Source organism: Echeneis naucrates, chromosome 14 (assembly GCF_900963305.1).
Source record: "Echeneis naucrates chromosome 14, fEcheNa1.1, whole genome shotgun sequence".
Taxonomy (NCBI): Eukaryota; Metazoa; Chordata; class Actinopteri; order Carangiformes; family Echeneidae; genus Echeneis; species Echeneis naucrates.
In genome coordinates this window covers 22,437,252-22,459,569 of record NC_042524.1, presented here as the reverse complement: position 1 = coordinate 22,459,569, position 22,318 = coordinate 22,437,252, and the positions used below count along the sequence as shown (strand labels likewise).

General features: G+C 39.6%; 2 protein-coding genes across 3 annotated transcripts in view; both read left to right on the top strand.

The window, feature by feature from the left end:
- The first annotated feature begins 13 nt into the window (after window positions 1-13).
- Window positions 14-3,234, top strand: LOC115054286 (synaptotagmin-like protein 2). The gene is made up of 4 exons (XM_029519437.1): window positions 14-79; window positions 169-274; window positions 371-576; window positions 2,013-3,234. Exons 1-4 carry the CDS (start codon window positions 40-42, stop codon window positions 2,159-2,161), a joined length of 501 nt encoding a protein of 166 aa, XP_029375297.1. The 5' UTR covers window positions 14-39; the 3' UTR covers window positions 2,162-3,234.
- Window positions 3,235-4,436: 1,202 nt separating this feature from the next.
- dlg2 (discs, large homolog 2 (Drosophila)) overlaps window positions 4,437-22,318 on the top strand; it is a 256,903-nt gene continuing 239,021 nt past the window's right edge. For both annotated transcript variants that reach the window (XM_029518553.1, XM_029518554.1), the window contains exons 1-2: window positions 4,437-5,720; window positions 6,983-7,114. In XM_029518553.1, the coding sequence (XP_029374413.1) occupies window positions 5,702-5,720; window positions 6,983-7,114 (151 nt within the window). In that variant the 5' untranslated portion in view covers window positions 4,437-5,701. The remainder of the gene's footprint in view (window positions 5,721-6,982; window positions 7,115-22,318) is intronic.

Below are 22,318 nucleotides of genomic sequence, written 5' to 3'. Positions count from 1 at the left end.
AGTTCTTTCTTCCCACAACTGATACATGGCAGGGGACAGATGAGGGTTGCTCTGAGATTTCTGCCCCAGGCATCCCACAGTGAGCTGATGATTCCTCAGTTCCTATTATTATTTCTTATTTTGTATTACTTTGTATTATAAATTATTGTGGTCTGACTACATCCTTAGATAAAAGATCATCTAGGATGGAGACTGGTGAGGTGCAGATTTGGGTAAAAGACTGTAAGAATCTCCCTTCATTCAAAGGAGTGATTATTGACCCATTCGTAAGATGGTAGGATGTACTGTCAGGACACTGCCCAAAGTATTAAAATACAATAAGTTAATAAATTAATAGATAAAAAAATCACTTTCTTCTATTCTGTTGCAGCACCGTACTTCCTGACACAAGCAGGAAAAGTTGCCAGAAGACCCGGGTGGTGAAGAGAACAGTCAGTCCAATGTTCAATCATACCATGGTGTATGATGGCTTTCGAATTGAGGACCTCAGGGAGGCCTGTGTAGAGATGACAGTGTGGGACCACGATCGACTGAGCAGCCGCTATATAGGAGGCCTGAGGCTTGGATTAGGTACAGGTGAGATTCAAGCTCCAGAGCTCCAGTTTTTCAACATGGTTAAATGAAAAAAATAAAGTGCTGAGCTGTGCAGAGAACCATGAGGCAGTTTATAGTGTATATAAGAGAAAGAAAAACCAAAGTTTGATCATGTAACACCTGTTTTTTTATTATTATTATATTATATATTATTTATTTATTTATTTATTTATTTTACTAACCTTTGACCTTTTTTCGCTGTGGTTCGCTGTTTAAACCTGTGCTTTTACTACTAGCAAAATTTCAATTCCCAAACCATCATATGTGAGGAGATCCTAATTTGTGATGTGACTGACAAATAACCCCTCAATACAGTATTTGTTTACATCAAACTTAATTTATTCTTAGTATAAACAAAAAAGTGTAGTTATGGGGAGTTTCCACTTCCCTCCCTTGGATAGTACTCTGAAATCATTCTCATCTGAACATGCAGAACTTAGAATGGAATAGAATAGACTAGAATGCCCTTTATTGTCATTATACAGCTGTACAACAAGATTGGAGAGCTTCTCCTTTTTCAGTGCAGAATAAACATAAGTATGAATATATTTAACAAACATAAGTAAACATAACAGAATAAGTATAGTATAAAATAGAAAATGAAATGAAATCTAAAATGTCAATGTGTATTTGCCTTATATACAGTATGGACATGGTGCACTTTTAATGCACAGAGGTGAGTTCACAGAGCAGCAACATGAAATTGACAAATAGCAAGGTCAAAAAATACACTCTGATGTGAAATGTATCCTTCTGAAAAATACTCACATATTACAGAACTGCAACTATATTTGAAAACACACACCACTCCCTCTAGTGAGTTTTATGAATTACTATGTCCTATATAGTTCAACCACAGTATCCCCCAATCCAATCCAGTATCTGTGGGATGAGCTGGACCAACAAGTCTTAAGGCCCCAGTTGCCTTAAGGGATCTGGACTTAATGGATTTGCTGCTAATGGCTTTGCGCAGATACCACGGCTCATCATCAGTGGTCTAGTCAAGTCCAGCCCTTGTTGGGTCAGGGCTGATTTGGTTGGAAAATTGAGGCCTACACAATATAAGATGGGCATTCCTATTATTATGGTTTATCTTTGTATATGTATTTTGGACACAACCTGAGACTAACTCTTCTAGAAAAAAGGAGCCAATGAGACACAGATAGGCCAGGGTCAGCTAATCAAGTAGGAGGGCAACACAGTAGGGCAGGAGGTAAAGGGACCTGAAAAGGAAGCAAGAGGTGAGCATCACAACAAAATTGAGAACACAAATTCTGCTGACATTTGTGGAGAACTTGTGGAGAACTAGCTAGACTGATGCTATGTGATCCATTTTACATTTTGATGAAAGGTGCACACATAGACACATTATGATGAGTTCAATATAAATAACATAATGTCTGTGCTTGTCTGTACAGGGAAAAGTTATGGGGTGGACGTACCTTGGATGGATTCAACTATAGATGAGGCACACTTATGGCAGAGGATGTTACAGTCTGATGGTGAATGGGCAGAGGATATTTTACCTTTGAGAGGGTTGATGATGGTAAAATGCATGCCAAAGTGAAACTGGGTAAAATGTATATAAATGTTGTAGGAGAATGCTGAGCACCCATTTGGTTGAGCTACCTATAGTATGAGTGAAAGCAGCGACCTTAATGCACAATGTGTATGTATCTGTATAACTGATGGTCATTGTATGATGCATGAATACACAACTCTGTTTGGTTAATGTTGTCTAATCCACATATTAAATGTGTCATTTGAAAAACTATTCAGAAAAATGATACAGACTGGAGTAGAGGCTACAGTTTAAGCTATACCCTAACAATTGTTTTGAACTGAACACTTTTAATGAAAATCCTGTTGTTCTGTCATCTGATTATTGCACAAAGCGCACCTTTCTTCACTAAAATAAATGAATGTTACTTCTGATTTTATGTTCAGGTAATCGTTTACATTTTAAAGAAAATTACATATATGCTTGAACAATTGACAACACACAATTGAAGTTGGTGCTGTTTAAGCAATTTATCAGTAATAGATGCTTCTACAATCCTCCTCTTCAATTACAATCCTGTTTATGTTATCCTGTTTTACGATTTATGACTCTATGGCACTAACTGCAAATTATGAATATCATAACTGGGACATATGCATTCTTAATGCAAACTTTGTGGCATTTGAAAAGTGGCGAGTTGAAAAAGTTTTTTAAGCTTCTAATGTCAGTAGAAATTACTACTGAGCACTATGAATACAGAAACCAATGACAGCATGAATTGAGAGTGTGCATGTTCAATCATCTGCATTTTCTTTCAATTGTATTTGTTTGTTTTCTCTTATATTCACTCTATTTAGTTAGAGTCCTCAACAGCGGTTGCTGCAGCAATGTTATAAACACCAAATGTCACTCTTGTTGACCTACAAATGACAACTGAGAGAAATGTTCCCTCACCGAACAACTAGTGGCAACCACGGGTTTGTATCACGAAGGCTGATTAGAATGCCTTTATCTAGTTTCATTCACCCGACATCCAAAATCCACAAAAAAGAACCAAAAAACCCCAAACAAAACAAAAAACAAACAAACAAACAAAAAAAAAAAAAAAAAACAGTTATCGACACGCTAATAGCAAACTATAATAACAAAATCGGAATACTATAAACAAATAATTCTAACAAAAAGTAACTCAGTTCTGATTTTTTTTCACAAATTTTTCTCTCTCCCCAACTCCTCTCACAGTTCTATCGTTATCTGTCTATCTTGGAATGGCCAGGCCAATTTCCAAGAGACTTGATTGGTCAGTAGGCGATCTAATGTACCTGCTAAACTCTTAATCCTGAACCTGCTCACTCAGGTTACTCACTCAGTGTAAATACCATGGCAGTGTGATCCAATAGAAATTAAACTAATTTCGCAAGACTGAAAACCCAGGGTTAAACCCTGAATTTACGTCCCTAAACTGAATTTCAACTTCGTGATAACAGGCCTCTGGTCTTGCTTGTCATTCAATACTGAGGTGTCTCAGTAAAATATGAAAGCCCTAATGACACCACCCATAACTGCAATAAAAATCTCAATTGTGAAGGACAGAATTAACTGGAATTGTCATGTTTCCTTGTACATTCAATGCACCAACATTTCATCCTTCATCGTCACTCGAGTCTGAAGCTTTCTCATTGGTTAATCCACATTGATACGACAAAAAATCGCTCAGTAGCATTGGTTTCCGCGTCCTGTCAGTCGAGACGGAAACCAGCTAACCAGTTTCCAGCCTCTGCGTTGCTAAGGTAAATTAAACAGTTGCGTCAAGTACACTGTATTACACTCTGAAGACATGGCAATAGGTTAGCAAAATAAATGTATCACACTGGACGTTTTGGGGAAAACATGATTGAATGGGCTGTTGTGGTGTGTAGACGAGTAACAAGTGACTCAGTAAAGTCCTGATTGAAAGCTAACATATCTGAAGGTAACGTCGTAACTCTCATTTATGGAACTGTAACGCTGTAGAAGTGACACCATGCTTATTTAATCTGAATTGTCAGTGTACCGCTATTTAAGTTTTTTTTGTTTCATCTTAATGCGTGGACCTGGAACTGTGGGTGGTTTTTAAAATCCATTTATTTTACGTTGTTTGTACACTCACACGGTGTCTCTTCATTACACATTATTCAGTTCACATACATACGTTTCTAAATATAAAATCATAGACAGTTGGAGTAATATTTGAGGGCTACAATACAGCAGAAATATTGCTAAAGAGGATGTTTTATTTTGAAAGCAGTAAACGGAAGTTCTTCTGCTCATTGTGGCTGAGTTGTTCCTGGATCTTAAAACTATTGATGATGCTGTCAGTTCATATTGCTAGCGCGATGCTACAGTAGTTGGTTAAACAATAAAGAGATGTGGGAGCCCGAGGACAGAATTGAGTTTTATCAGGAGAAATTTCCTCCCCACGCACAGTCAGCATTTCATGGAATATGACCACACATGGAGTCGTTTGAGAGCCATGCGTTTTCTCCCACGGGCAGGTATTTTCCTACAGCCAGGCGTCGCACTGGGAAAGCAATGTTTGGTTTCGCACCGCCGATGGCCGCTGACTTAGCATGAGCGCTAGCTAACTATTAGACGGCACGTATATTTGCATTTGTGCGTGGAAGCAACACTGTCATTAAAAGGCAGCATCAAAGGCCTATGTGTTCAAATTGTGAGTTGTTTTCGGGCATCTCATATGAGCATGCAAATGCCTTCATAAGTCTCAACTTCCAGATATAAACTCTGAAGTGACTGCTTCATGTTAGCTGATATTTCACTCAAAACGCGGCGACAAGTGACATTTCTCAACTAACACGGTCAGGGGTGTCGTTGCAGCTCCCACTGTGGCCTGCGTATTTACACAATTGGAAGAAGCTTCACATGTAGAGTGAGACAAGACCGGTGATGTGGAGCAGCTCTCCAGACACAGGACCGAGTCCAGACTGTCACACCGCGCCGGCTGTGTCGCTGAGGACAGAGCACCCCATCCCTCAGAGCCGACAGCTTCTCCTTCCCGGGGGACATTGGAGAGGCTTCAGCTCTCTTCGCCAGTAAGGACTCCCCGGCTGGTGTCAGCGGTTTGTCTGTGAGAGGCTGTGTGGACCAGCATTGAATCATCCATGACAAGGCACTTCTGTGTTTTGCTTTCTCTTCAGCCAATGGATACATTTTTTGAAGTGGACCTGGGCTGAAATAATGCACAACATAATGTGCATAATGTGTTAAAACCATTGGCTTCAAATCTGTTTCTCAGATCAAGGGCCCTGGAATCACTGCACATACAGACATGGCTATAGGGGACCTCATCTGAGCCTCCTGTGACTTACTGTCGTTGCTGTCATCAGGGATACATTTCATTGTTGGTTTCCTGGACTTTGCTGGGCACAGACCCCTGGATATGCCCTCAGGCCTCCTTCATATGCTTGAGACTCCACTTAGAGGTCCAATGCTTCAAGATCCCTCTCATTAAAAAAAAAAAATAATAATAAAAATAAAAATAACTTTTTGACCATGTACTGAAGGCTGAGCTGGAACGCTTAGTGAGGGTGAAACACCACAAAGTCAACCATGCCTATCAGAAAAAAAGGTAAGTTAGTGAATGAGCCAAAAATAATAAGCATCCAGCTTTCATGTGATCCTGTAAATACGCAACATGAAAGACCTGGACACTTATACATAACCAAATTGTTAGTCACCGGCTCAGGCTTGGTTGTGGGTTTCTTGTAGCCTGACAAAGGTATATGGACATAACCCCCTGCCCCCCTACTTCCTTCCACCTTTGCAGAAACAAGTTTGTGTTTGGACCTGTCATGTTTTATTCTGCACATAATGTCACCTCTGTGACTAAGTCTCCCATTTAGTATCAATGAACATGACTGGACAGCGCACATACCTCATACCACCTGAAACCTCTAGACTCTGCTGTGATAAGCAAATACCAATGAGTATATTAAATGTGCTATATTTTATTTTACATATGTGTGACAGATGGATAACTACCATATTTTTTAAAGCTGATGTGCCATCTGTAGGAATTTATTAAAATAGTGATGACACCGATTAAACATATTCTACGAGACACATGAGTCGGTGTCTGGTTCATCAGTTAAAGCTGCTGATCACAGAGTCCATGCATGGTAAAGATGCATCTAGGGCATGTCCATTTTGCATTTCCATTTTGCTAAATCAGAAAAAAACATGCCATACCCTTTAATTCCTGTTTAAAAACAGAGGCAACTTGGCATGTGGCTACTTTGATGGTGCAACATTTCACACACACTTAAATGCTATCTGTTGCAAGTTGGTTACACATAATGACTGACTGGGATGAAACTTGGGGTGACCATATACTTTTGTCTATACACTCCTTCTGTTTCTTAAAAAATGTGAGTAGTGTCTATTGTGTTGCAGTATGGTAAGTGCTCAGCTGTAAAGTAGGGCTGCACAAATAATTGAAATACAAGTAAAACTGCAATATTCACATCACAGATGCCCCAGGCTACATATGATATTCTCCAGAAGTTAGGTAACATACCTGTTTGGTACAAAAGTCACACCCTCATCATTTAAACCTTTTACATTTAAAATAAAAAGCAAAAAGGTAATTTGAAATAGCATATTGGAGTATTAATCAAACTATCCTGATAGTTGCCCTACAGCAAATCCATAGAGACTTGTCTGTTGTGCTAATGTAGATTTATTTATTTTTTGTTTGCCCTAACTGTATTAATGCCCACACACAATGTGGTCACATCATACTGAATGAAGTCGGCTTGGTATAAGGAGAATGTATAAAATATAAAGAAACCATAGACTCCACAGCTGCTCTTACTTGCCCCTCCTCTGCAGACACAGCTCGAGCCTTGGGGCTTTTGGAGGAGTATTGCACGAAACTGAGGAGGCCGGAGGAGCAACAACTCAAATCTGCCATTCAGAGAGTGATGGGGATTTTTAAAAGCAACTTGTTTGAAGCTCTTCTTGGTAAGTCAGCAGAGTACAGCCACCTTAAGCAGCTGCTTCTTTCTCTCAGCTTCATCTTGTTTGTGGTTCCTAGAAAATGAGCATCAGAGTATTGGTGAGTGATGGATTGTCATTCTGCAGTTTAAATCATACACTTCAGTTGTTATTAATAATTACCAAACATGAATGAGGTTATAATGTGTAACTTATCCACATTGAAATTTCTTTAGAGCCCTGGACCGCTGTTCCTAATGTTGTTCAAATGTGTTCTAGATCTTGAGTTGGGTTCCATATGTTGAATTCTGGTCTAGATGTTCTTGAGTTGTCTTAGATTATCAAAAGTGTTTCCATCAATTCTGAAGCAAACTCTGTGGCTTAAGTCATGGCAATGCTCTGTTTCATTGTTCACCTCTCAATCAAATCATATGTCATCTGCTTATGTGTCTCTGTTGTGTTTGACAGAGGCTTGGTTTAAATATCATGTTTCATATCCTCTATTCCCACTTGGCGGTTCTCAGCTCTGTATCTGAAGTAGATAAAGGATTTTAGTCTCTGAAGTCTGAAAGAGTTGAGAAAATGTTTGTGAAGAGGATATCTGCAGAAAATTCAGCTCCATGTGAAAATTTTCTGAACTGCTCATGCTGAAGGAGTCAAGCCAGGGGACAACTCCTATGATTCCATGGTGCTTCATGATGTCACCCAACACCATTTTTTTTGATTGATTAAGTCCTTGTGGAGTTACTCTCATTCACTCTCTCTGCTTGGCCAAGTCATGTTAATTTAACCGAGCAGAGTTTATCTCAGGGCACTTTCATGTAGTAAAGCAGGTCTGGCCTGTACCCCCTGCAATATTATTACATAGACTCAACATTCCCCCATCAGCAATATTTTCCAAGCTTTGAAATTATTCCAATACGTGATTGTAATTAATTGCACAACTTTTCTGTGATTATTTGAATTGGTTACAAACAGCTTCGTTATTATCACCTCCCTCTTCTGGGAGAGATTTAAAATGGAAATTTCCATTTAAGTGTTCTTTACTTTTCTGTCCCAACTGGTTCTTTCATGTTCCAGTTCATGTGAGCAGTCTTAGCCCTACCCGAATGCTCTTACTGTTTGAGATGTGCATTTAAGCCGATCCCACGCCAGTAGTGCTCAACAGCCAACCCCTCAAATTGCTGTGGCCTATAGTATCTGCCTGTATGTGTGTTCAGTACACATGATCAATGGAAGCTTAAAAAAAAACAAACAAAAATAAACCCAAAACAAATGGTTGTAACTTGAGATAAAATAAACATTGGCATAAATTGATACATGCGTTAACATGATAACACATTTACTTTCCCGGGCCCAATAAATACATCAAACCAAATCTGTGCTCACTCTGGTTAAGTTTTTTTTTTTATAGGATTAATTAAATTCCACACATGTTACAAAATGAATAGTGGTGTCAGGACTCTCAAACTTCAGAATCAACCTCTGCTGCATGTGTTGTTTAAATAATCTCAACCAATCACTACATCTGAATGAAATATGACCAATTGCACAATCAGTCTGTAAGTGATGGTTGCATAATGGGGGTAATAAGCATAGCACCATAAGCACATTAAAGCTTCATATGGAGGTTGCTTTCTCTAATCAGTCTGACCGACAGCTGATCTCTGGTTTCTCTTTTGTTATTTGGCTGTATGTGATTGTGTGAAATAGAGATGCACAAAACGTTTAGCGCAACATCTGTCACTTTACTGAAGGGAAACTACAGATCTGTAAATTTTTTAAATTAATGCAGATATGCATCCCTGAAAAAGAATCTCCCAATAGACAAATGTCTTTTAACATTCAGATCGGTCCACTTGTGAATCCAGTTAGTTTAGATTTGTATCAGTCTTACCATTTTGACTGGCACACTGATGCTTTCTTTCTGTGTTTTTATCCATTGATTATCCTCCACCTTCTTTTGTAGTGATGTGTAGAATCACATCCCACATCTCGTCATCAGATACCTTTAGTGGCTCGAGTGGGTGATGTCACAGCCAATCAGAGACTCTCTTTAGAGGCCTAGCTGTCAGCTGCTTTTATAGCCAAAGTATCTGGCATCAATACAGTATTTTTCTTATGTCAGAGTGAAGAGAAGTTGGTCTGAGTTTATTGTAGTGACAGAATGAAGACACAGAGACATGGACAATTAGGTATTAGAGCATTGGCTTTGGAGTTGATTATTCATCATTGCTGTGCAGAAGTAAAAGATAGAATCACAGAAAGCTACATAAATTATTGGTTGTTCTAGAGCTGATCAGAATTTTTAGGTTATATGTATATAGGTATGTTATATGTATATAGGTATATGTTTACAGCGGTTATGTTTTTAAAAGATGGTTAATTCAATACTTTTTTTTTAGCTACTATCCCCTATTACAGTGAGCAGATTCTTTATTGGGTGACATATCATTAGCTGGGGCTGTGCTGATGAAATGTTGCAAATGACATTTTATAAAGAAAATAATGTTAAAAACCCTCTATTTTCAAATTACCACCTAAGTGATGAAACATATTCTATGAGCCCTGTCAGGGGCCTCATTTACTGTGCGTAGGACTGTAACTAAAAGTGTATGTACACCCAAAAGACAAAGTTTGTGCATGCCATAAAATATTATAAAACCGGATTTATAAAACCCTGTGTAGGGGGGAGGGCATTGCTCCTGACCTGATGCTGATGCACACAAAAATCGCGTCCATAACTGGTGTTATGGAAATGTGCAAAAAGATTCTTGAGCATGACATTCTGACAGAGTCTTGCACCCTGCTCATATCCTGCTTGTCTTGAAAGGGGCTCTGCCTCATAATGCTGGGGCGGGGGGCGATGGCGTGCATTACTGCTGACTGCACACAGGCATAGACCCCATTGAGAACGGTTTTCTCTGCACATTTGAAAACAGGGTGAGGACCTGTGTCTGCACTGGGATGGCGTGTTTATACCCCTCTCTAATGCTGGACCCAGTTCAGCACATAGATCCAAGAGCAGCTCCAGGGAATCTAAAACGGCTCAAGACAGTCATCATCATGGGCCAAGTCGTTATGGTCCCTGAAGACCCTCTCCCTCCTAATTCTGCCATTGTGCAGCATTACACACAGGGCTCACCGCTGTATTTACAGGTTTACAATAATGAGACTGATAATCAGTTCGTGCTAATCCCCACCATGAAAAATACTGTTTAGAGTGAAGTGTGTGAACATGACCCTTTTCTTTATGCCTGGTTTGTTATGAAAAGCATCAAGTAGAGCCGACAAACTAAGAACAGGAAAGTATGAAGTGTAACGATTCTGAATGGCTTTGTTTTCCACACACAGGATTTAATTGGCATTTTAAATATGTGTTCACAGAATCACAGGAAAATGTTCTGTTATTTACACATTAGGCAGATGCTTTATGCGCCGTCCTCTCCTCCTCCTGTGCTCCGGGAGTGGACAATATGACGGCAAGACTCAGTTAGATTCTAGATTCTAAGGAGATGCTTCCGAAACAATTACTCAGTTCAATGCAAAATAATGCTGTTGAATTAAATCATTGTGGTTACATGGCTCTAATGCATGATATGGGTTGAAATTAAATGTGTAATAAAGGGAAATTATAAACACTCAGTCTTTCCACTCTTCATTTCTTCAATCATACTTCAGTTCACCACCACTACGTCTGTGTCACCAATTCCCCTTTTCCTCCGAAATGTGCTTATGCATGGGTCAGAATTATATAGAGTTGTACAAGTCTGTTTTCTATAGTTTTAGGTACGGTTTTGTGCATAGGCAAGCTTTATAAATGAGGCCCCAGATCTGTTTCATCAACTTTTAATTATTTTATTTCATTGTATGTATAACAAATAGATAACTATCACTGCCTTAATGCTGATGCTTGGTCATAGGATTTTCCTCAAACAACCACACAACTGACTAAACATATTCTGAGACGAATGGGTCAGGGTCTGTTTCATCAGTCAAAGCTCTCGATCACAGATTCAATGTATGAGGTTGCATCTAGGGTGTGTCCATGTTACATATCCATTTTGCTAGATGCACCTTGGGAGATTACCACTAAAAATGGCACAGTGCTTCCATATTACATATCCAGTTTGTTAACGTTATGACTGGAAAAATGAACCGACCAGAGCCTTTCATTACCTTTTTAAAACTGGGATGCAGCTTGGAAGACATCTAATTTAATGGCACAGTCTTCTTTCTCATGTCTGCCTGACACAGGTGATTGCAGCAGAATAAGATACTGCTCGGTCATCTTCAGTACGCTGTGGAGTCCACACAATGGCAGTCGTTGATTGTCCATAGACACCTTGTAGTGTCACCCTACGACCCACAGGTGGTTCAGTGCCTTCCAAACAGCCAAGTTATTGGTGGCCATTGGTGAAACGTTTGCCAGCAATGTCTCTCTCTCTCTTCATTTGGTTGTCTGGCTGCCAAGGTTTCCCCACTGGTTATGCTAAATGTTGATTCTGGTGTCAGTTGGTGAGGTCTCTAGTTGCAGCTAAATATCTCATTATGTGTGTGACTATCACCTGCCCTCACTGGAAGCTAGTTTGTGAAATGACCTTTGTGAGACAGGGAGGGCAGAGGGCACACCTCAGCCCCCAGATATCCAGGGAGGTTGCAGCCAACGCGACTGAACTGCCAGACCCAGCACACATGGGAGGGAGAGATTACATCTAGATTGGAGACAAGAAATTCATCAAGCGATATTTATATATGCATTGTTCAGTGACAGAGGGCGAGGATTCACCGTAGTGTTCCTGGATGTGCAGGATGATAATAAAATTGAGATTAACAGGAAATATAACATTAGTAGAGAGAAATATTATAGTACAGGGAAGGTACATGTATGTGCAGAGATGGCATGTTCTAGCAGGCAAGGTCAGGATGCAGACTGAGGCAGTCAATAAATGCAGCCCATTCTTTTTTTTTTTTTTTTAAATAAAGAAAGTCAATTGGTGTTTTCAGGCTGCAGATGTGTAGGAGGTGGAGGAGAGTTTCTGTCTTACCGCTGACCAGAAGTGCTACACAGATAGACAGAGCCAGAGATCGTGGGAGTAGGTGTCTGTCATGTGAGTGCATATATAAGAGTGAGAGAAACCCATTATATGCATCATATATTGACATATATGTGATCTGTGAAGTACCTTTAACTGAATCAGTAGTAAATTTAACATTTTTGTCATTCTAAATGTATTTTGGTCGATCTGGGTCATGAAATCAAACTCAACGTAGAAAGACAGATCTGTTGATATTGGTATCCCATTTTGATATAGGTAGATGCATGGAACTGACAGTGGCACCTCCAGAAATTTTTCTTAGGGGTGGCCAGATGGGGCCACTGAAAATCTTGGGGTGGCACAGCAAAGCCATGCTGAATTTCAGGATAAATAAAACATAATGTTAGCGCCAGAATTTATCATGTCCAAAAGCAAGTTAAATAGCTTATGGAGCTGGCTAATGTTAGCTAAGTTATTGAATTTATCATGTCAAAGAGCCTGTTAAATAGCAAATAGCTCCAGCTAACTCTAGAAAGGTAATTAAATTCAGTTTACTGAATCTATACACTTTCCACTCGTTTGGATGTTAATACTGGTAGTCCTCATTCTTCACTCGCAACCTGCAACCGGCGTTTCTTGATTGATGTTATTAACGTGACTGTACTGAGGTGTTGCTTTCTGTAAGCCTCCCAGGGTGCGTGGTTTGCGCTATGTGTGACTGAAGGTAAGAGCACCTTGCTGACTGCATTTTTTGAGATGCATGCATATGCGACTGACAAGAGCAGCAAATTTATCAGGGTGGCCTTGCCCCTTCCGGCTACCACCTGGTGGCGCCACTGGGAATTGATACTTGAGACAAATTTATATATCTCAGAAAGGCATTTCTTATTTATTGGAGAGAGCTGTGTGATGTGTTGGGCTTGAAAAGGGTGCGTTTGATTATCAGAGATAATGTAATAGTGATAATTAGGAATTATAAAATCAGAAATGATTAAATTCAGTTAATAATGTGGGGCACCAGCCCGGAACTGGGACTAATAACCAAACTGTAAACGCTGCCTCATACACAGTTGTTCAATTAGAGGAGCCAATATCTGAAATATCAGCACCACTAGGTGAACAGTGAAGAAGTCCGGGTTCTGACTCTCTCAGTCAGCCACCTATCACAATAAAATATGCACAATAATGACAAGAGGACTTCTCTTTGAAGCTACAAATAGCATTTATTAACTCCAACAATAATTAACAAAGCCAACAATTGTTTTGATTATTAAATACTATACTACCAACTAACGCTAGGCATAACGTAAAGACACTTGCGGTTTAAAGGTAAACAGGTAAAGTACTGTGTGCGTGTGTGTGTGTGTGTGTGTCAAGATGACGCGGCTTTTGAGGAAGGCTATGTCACACATAAACAACCAGCGGAGCTGCCGCAAGGTTCCGGTTAACAATTGCAGACAGCGCTAACCTGCGGTTGGAGGCGTTTCTGCACACACACAAATCCGATAGTAGATCACAAAGGGATAAGGCAGCGCTATACCGGAGTTATCTGAATTCCTGAGAATATCAGATTGTCCTGTATACTCCTGGAGTGCATGTTAAGGACAGTTTATTTTCTTTTTTGAGCTGGTTTACCTTTTGCTGCAATGGAGGACTTGCTAGCTCGAAACTCTCCTGGTGCAGTAAGCTGAGCTGATCCAGTTTTTATTTAATAAATTCAAGCACAGAGACTCTAGTTGTGATGAGATCTTGTGTGTCGGTGGAGGAGTCGGCCTTCTTCCTCTTGGCTGCTTCACTACTTATGTTTATCTTTGGACAAAATCCACCTGGGATGTAAATGATATTCACAATGTCAAATGGTGTGTCAACATGCTGAAAGAGAGTTATCAGACTTACATGTGCTCCAACTGTGCAGTGTGTAATGTGCATGCAATTTGGCTCAAAATAAAAATATTACCTACAGGTCATGAAAAAAAAAAAAAAAAAAAAATATATATATATATAGAGAGAGAGAGAAGAGAGATTTGAAACAGTAAGGTTGTGAAGGTCTTGAGAGAGTTGTTTGCTTTTACCCATCATGAGCTGTTTCTTGTGTGACACCATGGCAATGAGACACCTTTTTTGAGGCCATCAGTTGGGACTGGGCTGAACCAGCTGATATTGATTTGCACTGACAAGGGGCAGGATTGTTTTCTGATTACTGACAGATTTCAGCTGGTGTCTTGGCTTTTGGTGCCTTTTTGCACCTCCATTTCTTCATGTGTTCAATACTTTTTCCCTGTGCCATTCCATTTTATCACACTTAATTTATGGACATCTAATGGAAACAGCGCTGGTTAATGTTGCCAATGATATTCTAATGGCTTCAGACAATGGATCAGCCTACATACTTCTCTGAGATCTCAGTGCTGCATTTGACACCATTGATCACAATATTTTATTACAGAGACTGGAACATGAAATTGGCATGAAAGGAACTGCACGAAGGTGGTTCAAATCCTATTTATCAGATAGACATCAATTTGTTGGTAACAATAGCTCCTCCTCACGTACTACTGCCAATTATGGGGTATCGCAGGGTTCGGTACTTGGACCAATCCTCTTCACTCTTTATCAGGAAACACAGCATCAAACTCCACTGTTACGCAGATGACACTCAGCTGTATTTATCAATCAAGCCAAATGAAGTTACACAGATAGTCAGATTGCAGACATGGCTTGAAGACATAAAAGTCTGGATGACCCAGAATGTTTTACTTCTAAATTCTGACAAAACTGAAGTTATTGTGCTTGGGCCTAAGCACCTCAGAGAAACCATATCTAATAAATCTGGATGGCTTTACTTTGGAGAGTTACTTGGAGAGTCTCCAAGAGTAAATCTGGAGGCAGATCGTTCAGTTATCAGGCTCCTCTTCTATGGAACCAACTCCCAGCATCGGTCCGGGGGGCGGACTCTAGTAACTTTCAAGACCAGGCTTAAAACTTTCCTGTATGACAGAGCATACAGTTAAAAAGTCCTCTACTCTTTAGTTATGCTGCTATAGGCCTAGGCTGCTGGGGGAAGGACTGAGCTTCTCTCTCTCTCTCTCTCTCTCTATCTCTCTCTCTCTCTCGCTCTCTGTCTCTCCCTGTCACCCTCTCTCCCTCTTTCTCTCTAACTCCCTCCTTGCATGCGCTGATAAAAACCATCTTTCTTAAAAAAAAAAAAAAAAAAAAACAGTTTCACCCAGTTCTACACATTTATACTGCATTTACTAACCATGTTCTGCCAAAGTCTCTGTCTCTCCCAGTTCCTCTCCTCTCTCCCTGTCCTCATCCTGCAGGTGGTGACTCATCTCCATCCCATGTTCCTGCAACACCTGCTGGTCCCATATAGCATGAATTCTGTATTACAGCTCAACTCCATGAACTTCATGCAACAACATGTTCCTGCCTACACCCCCCTCCAATGCCTGTCTCTCTCTCTCTCTCTCTCTCCCACTCTCAACCCAACCGGTCGAGGCAGATGGCCGCCCCCCCTGAGCCTGGTTCTGCTCGAGGTTTCTGCCTCTTACAGGAAGTTTTTCCTTGCCACTGTTGCCAAGTGCTCGCTTATCGGGGGATCTGTTGGGTCTCTTTAAATAAATTTATAAAGAGTTTGGTCTAGACCTGCTCTATATGTAAAGTGCCTTGATGTAACTTTGTTATGATTTGGCGCTATACAAATAAATCTGATTTGATTTGATTTTGATTTTTGGCTTCCAGCTCCACTGCAAGAAATCTTGGAGTAACTTTTGACCAGGACATGTCCTTTGTCCCTCATATAAAACAAGTTAGTCGGGCAGCTTTCTTCCACCTGAGAAACATTAGGAACATCTGAAGCATGCCTCTCTAAAGAGGATGCCGAAAAACTAGTCCAAGCAGTCATAATTTCTAGGCTGGACTACTGTAACTCATCATTATCTGGATGTCCAAATAAATCTCTGAAAGGTCTGTTGATTCAGAAGGCTGCTGCACGAATATTAACAGGAACTAGGAAAAGAGATCATATCTCTCCTGTGTTGCTTCATTGGCTGCCAGTAAAATTCAAAATAGAATTTAAAAATCCTTCTGATAACATATAAAGCTCTTAATGGCCAAGCTCCATCGTATCTCAGAGAGCTCATAGTTCCTTACTGTCCTAGCAGGCCACTCCGCTCTCTAGATGGAGGTTTACTTGTGATTCCTAGAGTCTCCAAAAGTAAATCTGGAGGCAGATCGTTCAGTTATCAGGCTCCTCTTCCATGGAACCAACTTCCAGCATCGGTCCGGGGGGCGGACTCTTTAGTAATTTTCAAGACCAGTCTTAAAACTTTCCTGTATGACAGAGCGTACAGTTAAAAAGTCCTCTACTCTTTAGGTATGCTGCTGCAGGCCTAGGCTGCTGGGGGAAGGACTGAGCTTTTTTCTCTCTCTCTCTCTCTCTCTCTCTCTCTCTCTGTCTCTCTCTCTCTCTCTCTCTCTCTCTCTCTCTCTCTCTCTCTCTCTCTGTTTCTTTCTCTCCCAGTTCCTCTCCTGGAGGTTTACTTGTGGTTCCTAGCATCTCCAAGAGTAAATCGTGAGGCAGATATTTCAGCTATCAGGATCCTCTTCCAGTATCTGTCTGGGGGGTGGACTCCTTTGCAATTTTGAAAACCAGAATCAACCCTTCCTGACTAAGAAAAAAGCAATGGAAAAATGATTCCTTGCATTTTTATTTTCTTGGGGCAATAATAAGAACAAAATTTTTTTTTTTCTTTTTTAAGTTTTTAAAATATAGGCCATTGCATCGCACTGAACACAGTAGCACTTATAACAAATCAAGTCAACAATCAACAAATATAAAGGGTCAAGTCAAGCTTATTAACACCAAAATCTGAAATCCAAAAATATTTGTAGACTGTCAAAAAACTGAAGAGAAATTCTACGGAAACCCTTAGGGGTGAAATGGACAAAATGTTTTTGGAGCGATCTTTGTGTTCCCTCGTAATAATATTTTCCCTGTTATCTTTCTATGCGGCATAACCATGCCAGATCATACGGACATCATGTGCATCGCCAGACGCTTCTTACTGGGGAATGTGCCCTGGTAAACATGCACAGTGCTCCCCTGTAAAATTCTCAATGAAATTTCATGAATGAGTCATTTTTTCATCACAGAATAATATCCTTACCCCTGCACTATGAATGATGCGTCTAGGAGTAGTTGAAAGCCCTTGTGACAAGCCCCCCAGCCTAATAGGGCTGCAGCAAAATCACTTCAAACTATGATGCATAATCACTGAATGGTACGGGCAACACCCATTTCTAGAATATCTTGTACCATACTAGTTACGTTTGTCTGAAGATAAATTTTTGTAAAACTCCTTTTCAATAAAGGACTTGATTATGTTTGAAAAAAAAAAAAAAAAGCTCTGTTCATGCATACACATTTAAATAAATATTCCCATAGGCTACCATCACCATAGTGCATTTGTAAGTTTGAGTGGCATTAATATAGTGAGACTGTGTATGTGTCTGTGTGGGGGCCTGTGCCCCTGTAAAGCTGCAGGCTTTACTGATGCTCTGAGTTTGTTTGGTCTTAGTTGTGGCCACAATGGAGAATCCTGATTCATACAGGTATGTAGCTGTGAATGGGAGAAGGAGTCTCACAGCCCTCAGTGACATGGGTACTCCTTTGAGACAGCAATCCAGAAGGAGCCTATGCCCAATTTGCCCCTGTGCTATCAGTGGAAACTTCCAGAAGCTTTGATTGCAGATGTGAGGGCAAAGCAACATCACTTTCAGTGGGATCCACTGAAAATGGGTCTGCAACCTACATGTGTTGGATCCTCAGGAAATTAGTCATCAAATTTCTCTGAATTTCTCTGAATGACTGATCTTCACCTGAGGGGAGTTTTCCAAAATGTCAGACAAAAGTGGAAACATGTCCATTATCTCTTCCTGGGCCCTCTTAGTCCACAAAGCAAGTTTCCTCTTGAAAGCTTGAATTTTGTCTGCAACAAAAAATATGCTGCTATTTCTCCCTCAAAATGAGATGTTTAGCTGGTTCAGCAGTGGAAAAAAATGTCACAGAGAGAGGCAAGTTTAGCTGTGAACTTGGTGTTGGCATAGTAATGTTCAAGGAATTTATTTTCTCAGTGAGAAAAGAGAAAACCTCATTCCTCAGCTCAAACAAATGCTGGAGAATAAGACCTCTTGAGAGCCATCTCACTTCACTGTGAGAGAGCAGTTGGACTTCATCTGCTTCCATTCCCTCACAAAGCTTTGCAAAACATCTGGAGTTCAGCATTATTTTTAATGAAGTTGATGGTTTTCACAAATACATTGATATTTGGTGTAAGTCTTGTTAAATCTTTTTTGCTCCAAGGCTTTCACAGTGGAGAAAACAGTGGGTCCATTTGGCTTCTGGTGCATGATTAAGTATCTGCCTGATGAGGCTGCGATTCCTACCAGTCATGCCAGTCCTGCCTAACCCTAACCCTAACCCACAAAATGGTATGTCTTCTTACAAACTGCTGTCTCAGCGACAGCGAACAAAAACCAGCAGCAGTGGACTGATGTCACAAATGCTGCACTGCATATGGCGTTGTTTGAGAGTGCGATGGTCATCAGCTTATTAAATTTGTTTCAGCCTGTTCAACATGTGCTGTATCACATGCTTTGTTTTCAGAGCACGTTAGCAGACAGTGATCAAGCTTATGTATTGCACATTAACCTCATGATCTCCATTCCTCTCTGCTGTGGACTGCTGACTGATTAATGTGAAGTTAAACATGGCTGTAATTAGTCATTGTAGAGTGCAGTCTGCATGTTGCTGTAAGCACTTGTCAAAGATAGTTAGAGAGAATACCACTTAACAACCAGGAGTGAACTGATAGCAGTCATTTCAGTAATTTAAACTGGTAAAATGTATTTTCAGTTTTGGTTTGGGAGCATTTCTCCTATAATGCAAGAAATTATTAAAACTCTGTAATTCTTAAATTAAAATAAATGTAATAATTTTGCTTGTAATGTGTTCTTGCATTCTGTGTTAGGAAACGGCATATTTGATGAATTTTATAGATCAGACGTTACTTACATACTCCTACATTTTTGGCACATGACACTACCATGAACAGCCAAGACTGCTCACACAAGGCAGGTTGGGTCCATGATTTCAAGTTTTTCCTCTCAGCACAGTTGCCAAGAGTTGTTATATGGGCGACAGAAGCCTCTCCTCATTCATCTTCTACTGCTTATGTGTTTCTGGTGGCAAGCTGGAGCGATGGTGGGGTTCACCCTTTACAGGTCACCAGACTACCAGGTCCAACACATAGAGACACACAGAGATGAACAACTACTCACACTTACCTACGTGCAATTTGGAGTCACCAATCAGAACTCCACACAGAAAGGCCTGAGGCCTAGGAATCAAAGCCACAATCTTCTTGCTGTGAGGCTACAGCACTAACCACAATGCTGCCTTGCTGCGACTTCTGACCTCTGATTGATACAGCGAGTTAGGGAGATCAGCAGTTTTGGCTTTTCCTCATTTCTGACTGACGAATGAAAAGAGTCATCAAATCACTTAGATTGCATTTTGTATCACAAGTAAGATTTTCTTTTTGAACCCATTAATACCTGGAGTGCTGCAGCCAATCCCAGGTGAGGGGGTGGTGTACACATCTTCATTTATATGCAAAAACTATTAGAATAAAGGCGATTCTGATTCTAATAGTTAATAAATAAACCTGTGCACACCACCCCCCTCACCTGGGATTGGCTGCAGCACTCCCCGTGACCTGTACACAGATAAGTGGTAGAAGATGAGTGAGTGAGTATGGATTACATTGTCATGTCTTATCTTTCCCTACGTTTGGGTACTTACATAATATCCTGCAACAGATGTTCTCCAGGAACACACTTATGTTGCACTTGAATGCTGTGCCTGAAAATGTAATTCCGTTGACCACAAGCTATCACTACAAATTACCGTTGATAATTGTTCATTTCTGAAATCAGCAATTAATAACTAACGGCACTCATTCATCAGAAGCCATTATTTCTCACGTGGTGATAAGAGTCGGTGATCTGTTTATTGTTTGAGTCGTTATTCATCATTACAAGACTTTATCACCATGTGTGCACACTGGTTGTTATTCTTCTCCCAACAATACAGGCCATAAACATCTTAACTTTTCCTTTGGCAGTGAATAGAGATAATGATTCTGTGAAATGTAATCAAATAAAGTCTGCAAGTTTGATGGAATAAATACCTCCTGAAATAGATGTAATCATCTTACAAAGCATTAGGTGCTGTCTAATCTGGCCTGTGGCATGGGTGCCCCAGTTCAACCCCATCACTGCAGAATGGATCTGTGTGTGGATTAACCCATTCATCATCTCAGTACTCCTCAGTCTCTCATCTGCACAGTTGAAGGACTGAATGATCTGCCTCCAACTTGAGTGTCATACTTTCTTTGCTTCATGGGGGAAATAAAGGTTATTACCATGGTAGAACATTATACTCTGGCACATTATACAAGGCGAGATTCTGCTGTTATCGCACATGATGGATGATATAGTATGATATAGTATAGTATGCATACACTATGAATGTTTTTAAAAAGCATGGGGCTGTACAGAAGGAAGAATGAGTCCAACCCTCTAGAGGTATATTATTCTAACAATAAATTATCACGTTATAACGTGATAAATTTGTATATTGTAATAATGTGAAAATATTGTGTTATAATGTGATAAGTTTGTATACTGTAATAACGGGATACTGATATTTTTTTCTTTTACTGACGTGGCAGCACTATACTTCTGTAGGTTACAATTTAATTCAATTCATTTCCAAAGTCTTTATTTCAAGCATGATGGCAGTATAAAGTAACAAGAAATACAACAATGAACAACTGATTTCAGCAGCAATCTTAACATGCTCAAAAAGAAGTAGCAAGAAGTAATCAAAACTTATGAACTCCTACCCCTTGAACTCAATACTATGTTTATAGATGGACCCCCATGATCATTTCTGTGGTTAAGATATCAAAAATGTTGGCGTACTTAGAAGTTGTTCCTATTAATATTAAGAATTTTACCCAGTATAAATACAGATAATTGTATACCTGAATATAAATTAGAGGATACCTGAATTATTATTGTCATGTGCTGACCTATGCCACTGTATATAAATACTATTTACCCTGGCACCTATATACACCCTTATGCAACATATACATTATAAACATTCTTATTTAATAGATATTTATATACATATGAATGTATACCTATATTCATAAATATATATTCCTATCCATATATCTATATATATATACACACACACACACAAAACCACACTTGTGCAGTCCCACCAATAAATAAATAAACCTAAAGGACCTCAAAGTATATCAAAATTAAAGTTAATCAATTTTCCATCATTGGTGTTATCTGTTCTTGCTATGAACTCCTCATGCACATGCACATATACACGCATGCACATACATACGCATGCACATACATATACCTAAATATATACATATGTCCATCTGGATACCCATATATACACACATTACAAGGATTCCTAAGTTTACATTTACACATTTGTATTTTCACCCACCCATATTTCTGTATCTTGTAAAAATAACCTCCTTATATTTCCTTTTAAATTGTATGAAATTTTGGCTTTATTTTAACTCCTCATTTACCTTGTTCCATAGTTTTCCACCATGAATTGAAAATGCTCTTTTCCGTTGTACGTATTGTACGAATCTTTAAGTTTAATGGGCGCCTTGAATTGTATCCACCTTCTCTTTTAAAAAACATTTTCTGTATGTGCTCAGATAGTCATTTATTAGATGCTTTAAACATAATGTGAACAACTTTAAATTCCACCAGATCTTCAAAAGTAAGAATTTTAGATTTAAAGAACAATTGGTTTACATACATAAAAACTGACATTATGGATGATTCTGATGGCTTAGTCATCAGATGGCTTGGTTTATAAATAATTTTTATAAAGAGTTTGGTCTAGACCTGCTCTATATGTAAAGTGCCTTGATGTAACTTTGTTATGATTTGGTGCTATACAAATAAATCTGATTTGATTTGATTTGATTTTCCTAATGTTTCTCAGGTGGAAGAAAGCTGCCCGACGAACTTGTTTTATGTGAGGGACAAAGGACATGTCCTGGTCAAAAATTACTCC

What these genes read in the sequence shown, in the direction of transcription:
- LOC115054286 (XM_029519437.1), top strand. Translation starts at nt 40, where the DNA reads ATGAGGGTTGCTCTGAGATTTCTGCCCCAGGCATCCCACA. An exon ending in TCTGCCCCAGGCATCCCACA is followed by an intron (nt 80 to 168) that starts GTGAGCTGATGA and finishes CTACATCCTTAG; the next exon opens with ATAAAAGATCATCTAGGATG. An exon ending in ATTGACCCATTCGTAAGATG is followed by an intron (nt 275 to 370) that starts GTAGGATGTACT and finishes ATTCTGTTGCAG; the next exon opens with CACCGTACTTCCTGACACAA.